General features: G+C 35.6%; 3 protein-coding genes across 3 annotated transcripts in view; 1 reads left to right on the top strand and 2 right to left on the bottom strand.

The window, feature by feature from the left end:
* Window positions 1–715: 715 nt before the first annotated feature.
* LOC118280742 (facilitated trehalose transporter Tret1-like) lies at window positions 716–8,365 on the bottom strand. The gene is made up of 4 exons (XM_050699396.1): window positions 8,127–8,365; window positions 3,858–4,024; window positions 3,258–3,390; window positions 716–2,010 (listed from the first exon to the last, which is right to left on the bottom strand). Exons 2-4 carry the CDS (start codon window positions 3,918–3,920, stop codon window positions 770–772), a joined length of 1,437 nt encoding a protein of 478 aa, XP_050555353.1. The 5' UTR covers window positions 3,921–4,024; window positions 8,127–8,365; the 3' UTR covers window positions 716–769.
* Window positions 8,366–12,339: 3,974 nt separating this feature from the next.
* LOC118280771 (protein lethal(2)essential for life) lies at window positions 12,340–13,101 on the bottom strand. Its single transcript, XM_035601145.2, has one exon. It carries the CDS (start codon window positions 12,968–12,970, stop codon window positions 12,443–12,445), a length of 528 nt encoding a protein of 175 aa, XP_035457038.1. The 5' UTR covers window positions 12,971–13,101; the 3' UTR covers window positions 12,340–12,442.
* A 1,336-nt stretch (window positions 13,102–14,437) lies between these two features.
* Window positions 14,438–17,323, top strand: part of LOC118280711 (plastin-2) — a 47,492-nt gene continuing 44,606 nt past the window's right edge. Inside the window, exon 1 of the mRNA XM_050699575.1 lies at window positions 14,438–14,781. Coding sequence (XP_050555532.1) covers window positions 14,719–14,781 — 63 coding nt within the window. The 5' untranslated portion in view covers window positions 14,438–14,718. The remainder of the gene's footprint in view (window positions 14,782–17,323) is intronic.

Here is a 17,323-nt window from a genome sequence, read left to right as displayed (position 1 = left end):
TCGAGCTTGAGACCTCTTATTCGGCAATTATGCGAGTGAGCAGTCGCTCATAGTCCACAAAACATTGGAAATAAACGAACAAATCGATGAATCATACAATACACCTACGCTTATCCTCTCTGTAAAATAAAGTCGTGATTGTATCATACGTTTATTAGAAAAAACATAAATATTACGCAAGTGGCTGATATTTTTAAACGTGCTGCTATTTTTGTACGCATTTCTCATCCGTTTGCTAGCTAAAATTTTGTTCCGTTGCATATAAAACAATTCTGTTGATGAATAAATCATTATTATCAATCTTTATGGGGAGAGCCTATTCTTGGTAGACAGCTTGGTGATCACAGTAAAAGTTCATCGTTTTAGAGGATGCTATTGCCTGCCACTCGAAGCATGTAACGTTTATTGGATATACCCGGATAAATAAATAATTTAGATAATGGATGACAATTTTTTAAACATTAAATAGTGCAAGATTCAACACTTTGATCGCGACACCTAAATAGGTACATCCTTAATAAGTAGCCATAAATGAAACGATGATAAGGTTTTTACAAGAATTAACACCTTAGACGCCATGTCGAACAACGTTGTCCAACACTAGTGGAGGAAAAGCCTTTAACAGCTTTTTGTTGGCAATGAAAGGCTTAAAGGCGCGTATTTTCTCAATCATTTATTATTTATTTACTACTTATACATATATTTACAATTAGAGGTACCTACACATACACAATATTATTATCTCCTAAATAATAATTCACCTTAAGCATTATTTCGCTGCATTTTCTAATGTTGCTAAGTTTATATCCTTATTCTCAACTGGTTTCTTTTTGTACAAGGAATCTTCAATATCCTGCAAACTTCTACCATTAGTCTCTGGCAGAATAAAGCTTAAGAAAATACTACTAAACAACGTAACTCCAGCAAAACCAGCATACATTACTTGTTCCCCAAGCTTGTACATTATCTCTGGAGTGACTTTCACAGAAATGAACAATAAGACAAATGATATGGCCGAGCTTAAACCAGACCCGAGGCCACGAACTTTCGATGGGAATATTTCAGCTACAAATGACCATGAAATAGATGTTAATGCACTTGCCATACCGATGTACACAACCATACAAGTCACAGACACCCACACCAAACCTGAAGGGTTCAAATACAAACATAGAATCAATCCTACCAACACAACAGTAGTTGTTATAGAACACGTTACAAATGTGATTTTACGAGGAATCCTCCTAGCAAACATACAAATACTGACAGATGCTATGATTCTAATGGAATCAGTTACTATCATCAACATAAATGCGTCAATATCACCACCAAATGTCTTCTCGAAGATAGTCTCAGCGTAAAACGATAAAGTGTTGATGCCACACCATTGTACCGCGATAAACAACAAGACTATCGTCGCTATCGACTTCAAGAACGGCCTACTAAGTAATATGTTAAGTATATCTCTGAATGTAGTCGTTTCTTCTGCTTTTTCTTTATTCTTCTCTAAAACACTCGTGAGTTCCTTCTCCGCATTTTCTCCCTCACCCCTAAATTCTTTAAAGGATTGTATGCCTTCATCAATTTTGCCTTTCGAAAGCAACCATAGCGGGCTTTCTTTCAAGAATAGTAGGATTGAGAAGCAAAGAATGTTGGGTATTGTGAAAATGAAGCAGCTGAGTTTCCAGTGGTTGTATTTGCCTATTAGATGGCAGAATAGGACTCCTATGTGGATGGCTGCTGAGGGCCAGAATAGGGCCACGGCTCTGTGCTTTGGGTCTGATAACTCTCCGATGTAGACCATGCTGTTGGCTCTCACAGCTCCCGTGCACATCCCAGTGATGAATCTTCCTATCAGCATGACTGCGTTGTTGTTGGCCACGCCCATGATAACCCAGCCGAGTGTGAAAGGTACGATGAGGATGAGCTGGCCCATCCTCCTGCCGACCCCGTCGCTCATCCAGCCGGAGAACAGAGACCCCATCATCATGGCCAGCGGGGAGATGGAGGCTGGAACAGATACAATGAACTTATTATTTACTCTGAAGTCATACTTTAATTGTAAATACTGATTTTGTAAAATAATACAATACAACAGGCCAATTAAATATCAGACTTGACCCATTTTCTAAATCTATTTGAAGTTGGAAGTATTTTTACCCGACTGCGCCAGAAGGAGGGTTATGTTTTTCGAGAGTATGTATGTATGTATGTATGTATGTATAATTGTTTGGCACGCTCTGCAGCCTAAACGGCTTGATGGATTTTGACTTGAGAGGTGTCGTTAGATTCGTATTTACTGTGAGAGTGACACTGGATATATCAAAATAATTAAAAAATAAAATTGGGGATTTTTGCCGCCAAATTCGAATATTACTCACTCTCTAGCCTGAACGGCTTGATGGATTTTGACTTGAAAGGTGTCGTTAGATTCGTATTTTCTGTGAGAGTGACACTGGATATATCATAATAATTAAAAAACAAAATGGCGGATTTTTGGCGCCAAATTCGAATATTTCTCACTCTCTAGCCTGAACGACTTGATGGATTTCCGCTTGATAGGGGTCGTTTGTTTTGTATTTACTGTGAGAGTGACACTAGATATTAGTAGATATATCAAAATAATAAAACTAAAAAAATTAAATAAAAAAAGGTAATTTAAAAAACTAAAAAACCCGACTGCGTTTCTTTATAATATTAAAATGAAAAAACCCTAAAACAAGAAAGTCATCGTAAAATTTAAGCAGTCGGGACCCAATCTAGAAAGCCAGCCGTATGTGCCCTCACAAAGTCTTTATATTTAGAATGGGTCCCGACTGCTTAAATTTTACGATGACTTTCTTGTTTTAGGGTTTTTTCATTTTAATATTATAAAGAAACACAGTCGGGTTATTTTGTTTTTTAAATTACCTTTTTTTAATCTAGCATTTGATAGAAAAAGATAAAAATTAATCTGAATCTGAAAATGAATGCAATCTATGAATAAAGACGAGGGGAAAAAGGTATGCTATACATCTGCCGTTTGGAGACCTATTTGACAAAACAATAGGAAATAGGCGTGATGTTATAAGGATGAAAAATAATTTTATTATAACTTTCGTGACACATACTAAATTAATTATTGTGTTATCGGCTTACTCACGTAACTGTTTGACGAAGAACTCGACTAGTTTCAAGCCATGCTAGAGGCTCGTTCATGGGCAGCATTTTTGTCATCCAAGTCATCTAAAGAAGTAGGTACTTTAAAAAGTGCTTACCAATCCATGAGTCAAAAACTTCATCGTAAGGGAAGTTTGGGTCAGTCTTGAGTTGTGGCAGCAGAACTGCTGTGAAGCCGAATGTGATGCCTCCAGCCAGGGACAGCAGAGATGATGCAAATGTCGCCAGCACCTGGATTAAAATTGTATAAGAAATGTTAGGACTGTATCTGAAGATCTTTTATTTCCATGAGATCTTTATTACCGATTTTTTAATCGTCTAAATTTCCAGGAAGTCTTTCATTGAGTCACTTATTATGATAGTCTTTGGTCTCTTGTTGTTGTTTATAGCATTTTTATATGCTCATTAGTTTAATTAAATCACAATAATAAAACAACGAAATATAGCGCGCGTGAGCGCGTGCTTTTGCATGATCAGCTGTTAGCAGCAAGGCGCCCGCACTCGCGTTATGCGAAGTCTTCTAGTTACTAGGTAGATATTTTGGAACTTTACTTTGTTATGGTGGTAAAAGTAAAACTAATGTGTATACGTGAAAGTTTGTTTGCAAAAGTTGTTAGTAATAATGAGTATAACCATGTGTTTAAATATCGTTCACTAATTACCAGTCACATATAATTATGTATTAATTACTCTCATACCTGTCTATAAATATGTGCTCGTCCCGCTATTTTCTGCGTCAATATTTCTAGTATTCTTGTCATCCTGCCGTCTTTAGCTCGTTTGTATTAAATTCTTCAATTCTCACATGGTCTCGAAACTTCTATTTGTAGTAACTATGGTAATTAATTGGGCCGCTTCTATAAACCTGTTGAGTAATGGAATATTTTTTTAAATCACATTTTCAATATCTATAGGTCTATACTTGGAATGTGCAAATAGCTTCACGAAGAGACTGATAGATGTGGATTGTGGACATAATTATTTTTAAATTTTATTCAAAACTAGCAAACCCGGCGAACTCCGTTTCGCCACCAATGATTTTCCCTATTTTCTGGCTTTCCTCTTGAATTTTTCCTGAATTTTCTTTGTTATAAACCTCACGGAGCCCGAGACCTTTCCAACTAATGCAAAAATGGAAATCGGTTCGTGCGTTCTGGAGTTATAGCGTTAGGACGGAAAACCTACATTTTTTATGGATCCTCACTTTTTTTTATATTCTTCGGTCTCCGACTTACCCAAGTGCAATTTGACCAAATTACGAACTAGAGTCAATTTTTTATTGATTTTTCAATTTTGATCTGTCTATATCTGTTTGTTCTGATAGAATATCTAGGTACTAATCTCTAAATCTATTTTGACGGGATTTTTATTTTATAAAAACATTTTTTTAGAAAAAAAAACTCAAATTCTGTCAGAAGTCATTAAACAACGCGGACGAAGTCACAAGCAAAAGCTAGTTTATTATAAAGTCGGTTAAAAATATGCGTGTAAGGTATTATGCATGTGCATGTACACATAATAAGTATTTATTTATTTACTTCATGTCAGTAAAAATTACCTGAATACATTAAAATTATGAAAACAAACTTAAGTTTTGTAATAAAGATTTCACCTTGAGCACCTAGGTAGGTATACAAATTGTGCTAAAATTAGAAATAAAATAAGTAGCTAAAAATATAATAAGTAGCTTAAATCGAAGAGTTGCGGAATGGGGACTACCTAGCGGGTTTACCGGGGCTCCGGCTCGAAAAGCAGGAATATAGGAACGGGGTGGTTTTTAGTCAGTAAGAGTCTGACACTCCCTCTCGCCTCGCACAAGGTGAGAGAAGTCATTGGATGAATTTTCCCCCTTAAAAAAAGGTTAAAGGAAAAAACCTATATATTAAGTAAATAACGCTTAATATTTTTTATTTATTCATATAAACTTGTAATTTAGGGTGGACCAGTTTATTATAATATTTAACTGTATGACTCAAGTCAAAACTTGTCTTTTAAAAATAGGTATTTATCGAATACACGAAACATTATTATAAAATGTAAATAATTAACTACAGGTTTTAAGTGTGGGAGAGCCATGCTTCATGCGGCACGGCTAGGCCGGCTCGGCCGGAGTGATACCACGGCCTCACATAAAACCGACGTGAAACAACGCTTGTGTTGTGTTTCGTTGTGTGAGTGAGGTTACTGGAGGCCCCCTTCCCAATCCCTGAATCCCCAACAACCCTTAAATTCCTAAACCCCAAAAGGCCGGCAATGCACTTGTAATGCCTCTGGTGTTTCGGGTGTACATGGGCGGCGGCGATTGCTTACCATTAGGTGATCCGTCTGCTCGTTTACGGCGTGTTCCATAAAACATTCTTTTTGTATATATTAAATATTTGTTTGTTTGTATAATAACGTTTGTTGTCTGCAATAAAACCGTAATTCAAAACTACTGAACACAAATTGATGCGGTTTTCACATGGACAAAATGAATTTATGTTCTTTGTTATAAAGTAAATTGAGTTCGTGTGAATATACACAAGTTAATAAATTAATGATAATAGGGATGCTAACGGGGTATGCAAAATAAAAATCTCACTACTCCGTTAGGTAATAAAAAAATATCGGACATGTATTTTTTATTTTGTCATATACATAATAGATAAAACGAATCAAAGAAAAGCAAATACGTAATTTCTACGTATAAAACGTACCTAGAAGTGACGTCACGCTACATTTCAAATCAATATATCTACTAAAGTATTTATTTTTCTAAGAAAATAAAATATACATAGGTGTCCTAATGTTTTAAAATAATCTACCAGACATTAAAATAAAAAATAGTCACCTACCCTATTAAATCAAATGAGCTCATTTGTGATATAAATAGGTACAATAGACAAACATACACATTATTAATTGTTGTTGCATTAATTTTATTTTTACAACTACTACTAGTTTTTATGAACATAGGCAAATATCGGAAAAATATATCAATTTAAAATACCGCGTATAAATATTAATCATTATTCCTATGAACGTGAGCAATTAAGCAACTTATTGTATCCACGATTATTTTAGGTAGGTATATTATGTATTTATTATATAGGACAATTTTGTATCCCATTAATTATTATTGATTACCCTTTTTTCCCGAATTCCCGTTTACGAAGAAGCCTCGATCGTTTCCGAAGAAGTCTTGATCGTTTTTGAGAAACGCTCGGTTGTTTTCGAGTAATGCTCGATTGTTTTCGCAGATGCTCAATCGTTTTCAGGCATTCCTCAATCGTATTCGAATAACGCTCGATTGCTTTCGAGTAAAGCGCGATTGTTTTCGAGGAAACCTCTGTCGTATTCGAGGACGGTCGCTTTTAAACGATTAGACGGATCACATGATTATAAGCGATACCCGGCCATAACCTTTCAAAACCACTACAATTCCTGTAAGCCAGGATCCAAGATTTCATGTAAGAAAATCTGCGCGTCCTATCCCAGAAACATGAATAACTGTCTTGGATCCCGCAACGAAGATATTATTAGAGGAGAAGAAAAAAGCGATAACAATTTCAAAAAGGAATACACTCATGCCATAATTCTAAAATATAATCTTTTCTAAGCCTTTTTGAGAGAAAATTACATTAGGCTTTAAAATCCAATTATAGAACCAGATATTCTGAGCGGATTTTTCCACTGACTTGCAACTATTAATATTATTATATTCGTACATGATACTTGTTTTATTAGGTATAGGTACATTTAGGATACATCTACACCAAAGTAATGTTCTTGCTCTTTAGTTTCCTTCATTATTAGTTTGATGCACCTAAATGTAAGCCTTGGGAATTCCAACTCACCACCTACAAATTTAAAACCATACTTTCTGTTATTGACCATACCTTTTTTTTTTTGAGGGGGGAAATTATCCTATCACTTCTCCCGCTTTGGGCAATGCGAGAAGGAGTGTTACTGACTAACCAGGCGTTTTCTCCCGCCCTATTAGAAACAGGAACCTACTGAAGCTCCCATGTTCGGTAAGCACCTGCGTCACGCAGTAGGTGAGGACGCTGTGGCGCCTCCCAAGCCACTCCTCAAAGAGGGGGCTTACCGCTGCAATGATAGCGAGCCCAGCGGCAACAGTTAATTTTGTAACATTTGTCATGTCGACTTAAAGTGTTCTGATACCTATCTGAATATTTAAATGCAGTAATCGATTACAAGGGGACATTTTTTCGTAAAAAGTCTTGCATAGATTATTCAAATTGTACTGCAACTTCATAAGTACTTCTAAAATATCGACTGCACGATTGGTGCGGTCGCTAGACAACCGGATGCCAACTAACGTGTAGTGGGTTCGAATCCCGCACGAAACAACTCTTTGTGTGATCCATAAATTGTTGTTTCTGAGGTACCGTGTGTATAAGTGTATTCGAACTTGTGTGTTTGTAAACGCACGATGCAGGAGAAAATCCTAATTTGGCTTCTGCCTGTGACTTTGCCCGCGGTCCCGTGGGATAAAAAGTATCCTATGTGTTATTCAAGACCATAATCTACCCCTTTATTTAGACAAGGTGGGAAATCCTCATGGAACTTCGTCCTCTGGGGAGAACGACAGGGACTAAAACCCACCCCGGTGTCCCGTCTCACACGTAGGTACAAGGGTACGGGAAACCAAATTCTTCCGCAGCCCCCGAACTCATAGCAGCCTGCCTTGCCAGGCCCCTTTTCAATATGCACAGAGGAATGAGATGTCGATCTCCTCCGTGCTACGCCTCGGAGGGCGCGTGAACACAACCCGCGCTACTTTCCCGAGTCCTTTAAATCGGAGTGACGGGGCCCTCCCCAAGTCCGCCGTCACTGTTTCTTTCAGTCCGTTTACTTCAGCCATTTTAAGGTGATCGAGTAACAAACATAACATAACACACAATTTCACACAAACTCACAATATTCGCATTTATAATTAGTAAGAAGAAGAAAAACCAACTTACTTTTCTAAGATCCTTTTAACACAAAACCAAGAAAACTTCTAGAAAATATCAAATTCACACTTTCACTGTCACTTTTCACTGTCGAAAACGTGATAAGTAACTGTTATTACTTCTTTCATAAAAACTTTAATGTACAATTTTTATTTTATTTTCCATAGAAGTCAAGTGAGTATTTTTTTTAATGTTTGTCGTGAATTTGTAGAGTGGACAACTCTGTATGATAATCAACTCAGTACTAAGTTGAAAGCTGTTCTGCGGTGGAAGTTTATCCGATGTTGCAGTCACTAGTGTTGAAACAGACATTGTTAAAATTACCTAATGACGTAAAAATCATTGATCCGATTTTACCACGTTTTTGTGCGATTAATTCGTTTAAAGGATGTGTGCTAACTGTATCATGAAGTTATAATTTAAACTAGCTGTTGTTTGTAAAACACACCGTTTTATATAAAAATAAACATATTATATAAAATGATTGATTAGTAAGAAGGGGTTGGTTTTTAATCAGTAAGAGTTTGACACTCCCTCTTACCTCACCCAAGTTTTGAGAAGTCATTGGACGATTATCCCCCTTAAAAAAGGCAGTACCAGTAAACTCCAAAAAAAAAAATAAGTACCTTGTAAATGAACGTGTTCCATTAAGGAAATGCCATTATTTACGTCACATATCATAAAGAGTCGATATTAACATTAATAACTGTGACATTTTTACGTGTAACATTAAATATAAAATGGCTAATTTTCGTTTCATACCGGTTTGCACCGGCATTATTTACTAGCTTTCTGCCCGCGTTTCGTCCGCGTGGTCAAAGAAAAAAATCTAGATAAATCACTCTATAGACATTTTTCTAGGCCTCCACGCGATCGTCGTGTCCACAAAAATAATATAATATATTATGTATCGGATTAAACAGGATTTAACAGAATATTTGATGCTGATGATCACGATAGTTATATTTGCTTTGTAACAAGAAAATAAAATTTTCCTTCATTACCATTACGGATAACAAATTAAATCCAAATTCAACAAATTACCCATAATTATTATTTGTAGCTATAAACTGCGGAGAGACTTTATTGTCAATTTGTTTTTTTTTTAGTTATTGTGTTGAAATACTAACAATAATAAGTAAAAACTTTATTGTACGACATAAAATTGAAATAACGGACAGCTTTATCTAAATAGCGATCACTACTTACTTTACAATCTTTTACGCCTTAAATTATTTTATTACTTGTTTTTAATATTGAGTAACATAATTTTATTAAACAAGGAAGTTAAACCCTTAAGACTTTGACTGCCAACAAAAATTTGTTGAAGGCAAATCTTCCGCTAGCGCCGGTCACTTTTGCCCAATGGCGTTTAGTGTGTTAATTGAGTTTTATCCATTTCTGGATCACCAGATGTCTATGGATGGCTTCCCTTACTATCGATACATTGCTTGTTCGAGCTGCGTATCTTTCTCGCACAGCTACATAGCTTAGTTTCAGTGGAAACGGTCACATAGTTTCACAGCTTAGCTATTTATTACATCTTCATAGCACATCTCTGGTGGAAAACCCTTAACATGGATCTCTGGGGCCTAGTCTCTGTCAAATGTTTAGTGAGTATTCTTTGAACTAAATATTTTGAATGACTATCTTATTTCTCAGAACGAAATAATAGGTACTAATAAAGTACCTCGAAATCAGTCAACATTTAATAGAACTGGTTCTTAAAAAAACACGTCCCATTAATTAGGTGAATTTGAATAGATCTCCAAAAATAAAACAAAAATGTGAACTAGGCGAGGCGAGAGGGAGTGTCAGACTCTTTCTGACCCAAAACCACCCCGTTCCTTCTCCTGCTTTTCGAGCTGAAGCCCCGGTAACCCGCTAGATAGTCCGCAGCTCTGGGTCAAATATTACCTACTTACTTATTTTAGGTAAAAATAATACTTATTATTTTTATATGGGTTTTAAATAACTTACATGACATCTTTGAACAAGCAGACATTTCAACCGAAGTTTAAATTTCTCAGTAGTAGCACGGAGTCTGGAATTGTGCCCAGTTTATGGCTCACTCCCTATTACATGGGACTTATAACACAAAAGGTGAAAAGTGGGTGTACAGGGGCATTACGTGCAGTGATATGCACCTCTTCCTATTTCTTCGGGAATAAAAGGCGTGACGATGCGACAATACGACGTTTCACCTGATGGTAAGCAATGAAACAATCGAACCCGGACACCCACAATGCTGTCTAAGATGTGCGGGTTCGATTGGCCCACAGTGCCAAAGGAGTTACAAGCTAATGATTAATTTGCGAATACTCAAATATAGATACGAATAATTATATTTTATGTAAACCTTATCTTTCCTAAAACTAACAACATCAATGTAATTACACAATTAATTCAAGATAAATGAGAAAATAAACCGCTTTAAACTTAAATAATCACTTAGTATCTACTTCCTCTTTGCTTACAATGTATTTTTAACTTTTCAGACGTAAGTACTTTGTTTATAGATGCAAAATATGTATTTTTATCTAAACATCTTGTTTATTTATGTAAAGTTAAATCTTTAAATCTTATAAAACACTAGCATTCCGCCCACAGCTTCGCTCGCTTATTAAAAACGCGTGCTAAGCTGTATTTGAATGGCAATAAGTTCACCCCCTATTAAGTCATAGCATGAGGGACTCATAAGATAATGGTGAGATATGTAGATAGGTATCATTATGTATGTATGTGCACTGTGCACCTCTGCCTGCCCCTTCAGGCCAGGGTATAAATTAAAGGCGTGACATTATTGCATGGTCATTTTAGCTTTTTTCAGGTAAAATCCCTAAAATCTTCTCCTAAGTTTGAAAAATACTAAGGTGAAAACAGCATCAAATAGGGTCAGCAAAATGCGACACATACGCGACGTCAAACATACATACATACTTACATACAGGTGAAACTAAGAACCTCCTATTTTGAAGTCAGTAAACAATAGAAAATACGTCAACGTTCCCTTATTAAAATGTATAAATTAGTTTCAAACATTAATACGAACATGAACATCTATCATAGTTATCTTTTAATATAATCTTTGCTAATTATGTGAAATGTATTTAAAACTTTTAATGATAAACGAACACTGTTTGGTTAAATAACCAAATACCCCGGGCAAAATAGACTTGTTGGCAGCGAGATGGAAAGAATTTTGTGTAAAACTGAAATAAACTTTTTTTAATCTTAAATTTTTACGTAGGTACCTAGGGCTCCATTATAGTTTAGCTGTGTAATAATATGACACCTTTTTTGACAATAATGTTATGACGCATTATATAAAATTAATCTCAACGAATTTTCCATTGTTAATAGCACCTACATTATATTTACAAAACAACATTAATACGGTAAATACTTACGACAAAATTCGCACATAAATAACATGAATAAGACGAAATTTCCAAAATAAATTGTTGTTAATCAGAATAAATGTATTCAAGACGCTTTGTCATTAAACGTATTATATTTACGTGTTACCATACCTATTACCTTGTAACTTCTCATATTTTATTTACTTTACCTTCATGAATTATACTTAAGGCACTGAAAGGTAGGCGTCCACAGGCCCGCGTCGTACGTATCGCACGTAACGGATTTTAGTTTGTCTTGTATCTTGTTTGTCCGCATCGTACGGACCGCATCAGCGGCAATGCCTACATGCGATGCGTACCGTACCGTCATACGGAATGCGTAGGGTGCGTGCGATGCACGAATGCGCCGGTCGACTGGTCGGCTCGACTAGTAGTGGAGTGATACCACGGCCTCAGAATGATATCCGGCGTGGCGTGATGCGTCAGTCGTGAAGCAACGAGAAAGTAGAAGCAAATCGAGTTTTGACATCTACATTTGTATTTACTTCATGGGTATATGATAGCAAACAAACAGTCGGATCACCTTGTGGTTTATACCTTATGGGGGTAAGTAGACGTTTGGGTGTGGGGGACTGGAGAATGCCGGACACAGTATAAATGGTCGGAAAATGATAGCGAGAGATTACCTGTGTTGTCTGGTACCTATACCTATGTAGATACAATTTCATACATTCTGATCTCCAGATCAATTAATGGCCCAAGTACGTACTACCCGATGGCTTACTACATTACCTACCTACATTACCATTTTGATAAACTTCGGTGTTAGATATTGCTAAAATGTATATTAAAACACAGTCTATGTTTAAATACTGAGTATTTATTAGGTAACTTAAAACAATCAGTCTTACAATAAGAGAGAAAATAAGGAATGACTAATTTCAAGTAAAAGAGATCGTCGCCCTACTTGTCACCGTTAGCCTGGTCCTTGACTTCCTTGCGAACTGGTCCGGTCTGGGTGATGGGGACGCTGCGCTCGCCCTGGACAGCGGCCGGCACCTTCCTGGGCGCAGTCACCGTCAGCACGCCGTCAGAAGACAGCCTCGACTCCACGGTCTCAGGAACACAACCCTCGGGCAACGCGTACCGCCGGGTAAACTGGCGGGAAATATACCCGTGCTGGTCCTTCTTCTCCTCGTGCTTTCCTTCAATCACTATGTACCCATCAGCAGTCTTCACGTTGATCTCCTCCGGCGCGAAGTGCTGCACATCCAAGTTGACTTGGAACTTGTCTCTGTCGGACTTGATGCTGGATCCGACGTCCCGTGCAGCTGCTGCGAGGTGGCGCCAGGGCCTGTAGTACTCCCTGTTGACCAGAGGCCCAGCAGTAACGTGCAGGAGATCTTCAGGTGTCAGCCCCATCCCGAAGTGCTGTTCCAAAAGACGGGGGCGGCTCATTTCGTAGTCGAACAAGAATGGTAGCAGCGACATTTTTTCTTATTTCGTTTTCAACTGACTAACTCCAAGACTTCGTTAAATTCGCAGAGATATTCTCTCCAAACTTCGTTTCGTGATTGTTTTCACTCGCTTTTTCAATTTGAACTGATGACGCGGTGCGCGCGCAACTGCTTTTAAACGGTGGCGCCATCTACTAGAATTTTGTGGAATGTTCGCGATTGCGGGGCTTGTCAACTTGGGGGTCGCTGTAGTTCAGTATAATAGTCGATTTTGTTTTATTTAACTTTTAGATAGCTCACTCCATTATTTATTAACCTTTCTTATTTATTAATTTATTAGCTGAAATGAAAAACTGATCTTAACGCATAATCTCTAGATCTCTGTTTTTGACAGAAACATCGTACAATTACTTATGTCAAAAAACAACCTAAATTCACATGTTTTGGATTAAGATCAGTAATTAATTTGGATCATAAAAGAGTTCCGGTAAGTAACTAAACTATTACCTAATAATCATTGTTGTCATATTTTCTATAATAAATTATTAATGTATAAAAACAATATTCTGTATTTGTCTGCATTATACTGAAACAAAAATATGTGCGACCCGACAGTTGTGAACATCTGGCTTAGAATGTTCTCGACGTAGTGGGAGAATGAATTTCTTATGAGAATTTTCTGGAAAACAGATAACAGCGCCATCTCGTGTCTAGTAGTAAAACGTAGAAGTTTATTATTGTTTATATAAATTCGACAACAGATGGCAGTAATCTAAACATTTGTGTTTACTTTTTTTCTTGTAAGTATAATTACGAGTCTTTTAAGATTAGGTTATTGCAATAAATGTTTTAAGCGATTATACTCACGTACAGATTAGTATTACAATAATTAGAATTCTTATTTTATTCAAACAAGTTAATATACAGAATTATCATTTTCTATATTAACTTGTTTTTATATTACTTTAACTTTTTTGCATCGTTGTATATCTGGCAACTTTAAGTGAAATAGCAACGCCAACGTTAGTGATGTTTATATATCGACACTACGCTATTATCGATTTTTATGAAGAAATGGATAGAATAATAATTTGGATTGCTTACTTGAATGAGATAGCGATAACATAAAAGACAATAATTGTAAGAACACCATGACTCACAAAAGGCTTATGTTATGTTCATCTGATTTATTTGTATATTTTTTTTAAATAACGAACGAAAATGTAAATACTTATAAATTAAAACAAGGTAACTGTTTCATAAATGTGAGAAAAACAGAATTTGCAACTTTATTTTATGTTTCTTTCTGTAACCGACTCAGTTTCAGCCGGCGGTTTTTATTTAATATTATTGTCCTATTTTTATATGTTCTTAATGCTATGTCCAAGTTTCTATTCTTAATAAAATTTTTATTTAAAATAATATCAACTAACTTTTTTTGGTGTTTCATCGATATCCATAGACTATGCAGAATTAATACCTCCCCCTCACTAGGCAGCCGCTGCGCAGTGGTCGGTCGGTTCATCGGTTGACTTTTCTTGACGTATTTATAATTTGCACTCGCTTCATGATATCGTGTTGCGAGACCGTGCGGTTTTCTAGTAATTTTAAAGTGCGCTTCATTCGCTTACATTAGTTTTCGAGTGCTGTGATTTATATATTACTTTTTTATTTTTATACAATCATCGGTAGTACATAAGTGAACTGTGTAAAAACGCGTTATTCAAACACTCGGTATATTGTTGATGTGATCCTTGTTTTTGTGATTTTACTTGTGTGACGATGGCAGATAATTCAAAATTGACCGACGAGGAGAGGGCTGAGATCAGGGAGCAGTTTGAGCAGGTGAGTTTGTTGGTTTTAATTCAGAAATTAATTGATCGGAATTGATTTGTCGGCGTTTTGTGCGGCGTGTCATTTAGGGCATCAGATAAAATGTATGTTTTGCAATATTTGATGTACAGTTCGCCGTATAAGGAATGCTAGCGTTCGCGTTTTTAACGTGTGGTTTCCGAGGCCGCGTGTGGTCCGCCTTGTTTGCTTAAACCTCCTCGTAGTTCATATTCTCGTTACAAAAAGACGTCGCTAAGGTCGTATCGAATCGCCGTAAAATGTTTAATACACTGTTATTACTCTCTTCTGCGAGAATCCAGTTATTTATCTTCGATTTTTGCAATCCTATGTGTGATATCATGTAGACATTGCATGCTGTAATCAGTATTTATTACATTTATTGATTTTATGAGTTCATATCGTATTATGAGGTATATTGTTGGCATATTCTCAGTAATCTGTAATGAAATAATATTAATTTGAAGTGCTTATTACCCCATTAGTAATCATTCTCATAAGTTAATGACAGACATAAGGAAAACCTTACTAGGATCATAATTGTTTGTTCTATTAAACTTAGCTAATAGTAATTAAGGAAGTAGTCTAAACTTAATCCACTAACAACTACCACTATGCATTGAAAATAAAAAATATGATGACCAGTATAATGTTCTTCCTAAGGAGAAAATTAAAAAAAAAAATGCTTAAAACCTTCAATACTTTTTATCTATCCTTGATACTGGCCACTTGATTATTACCAAAGAGTATTTAATGTTGCACTGATAAACACACATTCAGCCAATATGTAAACTTTTTGTAATCTATAAGAGTGGGAATGTAATCAATATTGCACAATATCTTGGATTATATTTATTGAATACATAAGTACTTGGTCACAGAATGCATACCTTTTATGTTATCTATTTCTTATAATATTTATGTGTAATGATAATTAATTAAGTCAACATTCTTGTAAGAAACTTGTTTGATAAAACAAGAATCCTATGAAGAAATTTCTTAGGTTTTCCTTATTAAGAATTGTAAACAAAATCAAAATCTATATGATCAGGTATTAATTTCATATTTATTAATGTCATGACTATGATGATCCATTTTTTAACACTAGGAGAATTTACTTTCATTTAGATTTTTGTACATATTTGATGCAATCTCTCTACACAGGGGTTTCTTAAATGAATTTCTCTCTCTTCCCCTAAGGGTACCCATCAACCAATTATTGTTTGTCCATCTATGGAATACACAGTAATTAAAATATCTTGTAAGAAAATTCAATAAAAACAATTAGGTATAAATAACTTCAGTGCAGGCCGCCAGTTTATTTATGCAGACAATGTCAGTTCATTGCATGCTAAATATGTAATGCAAATTAATAACTATTGAACCGACACACAAGCATCCTTAGGGTAATGCAAAGACGCATTCTATTAATACGTAACTTGTTAATTAGTACTGTGCTAATAAGAATTATATGTGTACAGGGGTAGAGTTGCGAGAGTGGTGTTTTAATAGTGGTTCCTACCTTGATTGCTGGTGAAACTAGGATTTTGATACCCTAGCCAGGTTACCTTAAAGTCCAAAATCATCATTTACAACCCATGATGGTTTTTTACATAAAAAGGTTTGCAGTAATCTTTACATTCGGCAGACAAGTTGGAGTTTACAGTATAAAAGGGCATGATTATTAAACAGCCCTTTTTCTTTTTTAATAGTTTTCAACACTGGTAACTATTCAAGTATCTATTGCAAAGTAAATGGCATTTGGTTAAATTATATTAATGTTATTTTTTATATTATTTACACAGGCAAGTAAATATAATCACATTAAAAGAATTAACTGATTGTGTCATTAATTTGATGAATCACAATCATAAAATGTAATTTATTTATCGTTTTTAAATATTAATGACGCTCAAGGCTCTACTAATGATAATATTGTTTCTAACTTACCTACCTATGTCACTATATGTAATGTATGAATCACTAACTTGTTTTTCTGCTTAGGATGTTTATATGTCCCTGCTAACTATTGAGAACATCAATTAATAGTTAATTCTGTCTTGTGAAGACCAATATAAAATAACTAGAATAAATTGTTGTTTAAATGCAGGGTCTATATAATCTACAAGACCAAAAGGGCAAAATTTTTACTTTGTTATCTTGATTTTCTAATGATTTTATATAAATCTATTGTATTTGTTCTAAATGATTATTATGTGGGTCGAAGTAAAGTCATTCATAGAAATATTTAAAAACAAATCTGTTTGCTTTGGCTAAAGTAATTTATTTAAGAATTAGTCCACAATGATCACCTAAGCGTCTATTTATTTTAACGACACCGTGACTCATTTACATTCTCAACAAATCTAAGCAAAATGTTCACCGTGTGTGTGATTACGGACAAGCTCATACATAAAATATGTTACTGCGTCACCAGTTACCTAACAGGCAATTTTGTTCACACATGTTTTAGTATGCAGAACTCGTTGGGACCGTCTCCTTGACATGTTTTGTACACTACATGGTGTAGATATTG

This window comes from Spodoptera frugiperda, chromosome 16 (genome assembly GCF_023101765.2).
Source record: "Spodoptera frugiperda isolate SF20-4 chromosome 16, AGI-APGP_CSIRO_Sfru_2.0, whole genome shotgun sequence".
NCBI classification, from domain to species: Eukaryota; Metazoa; Arthropoda; class Insecta; order Lepidoptera; family Noctuidae; genus Spodoptera; species Spodoptera frugiperda.
The sequence above is the reverse complement of the archived record's forward strand: the minus strand, read 5'-3'. Positions and strand labels throughout refer to the sequence as shown.

Coding starts and splice junctions, on each gene's coding strand:
- LOC118280742 (XM_050699396.1), bottom strand. CDS start 3,920: ATGACAAGAATACTAGAAATATTGACGCAGAAAATAGCGGGACGAGCA. Junction 3,391..3,857: donor GAGCACATATTTATAGACAG/GTATGAGAGTAA, acceptor ATTTTAATCCAG/GTGCTGGCGACATTTGCATC. Junction 2,011..3,257: donor AGTTTTTGACTCATGGATTG/GTAAGCACTTTT, acceptor TATCTGTTCCAG/CCTCCATCTCCCCGCTGGCC.
- LOC118280771 (XM_035601145.2), bottom strand. CDS start 12,970: ATGTCGCTGCTACCATTCTTGTTCGACTACGAAATGAGCCGCCCCCGT.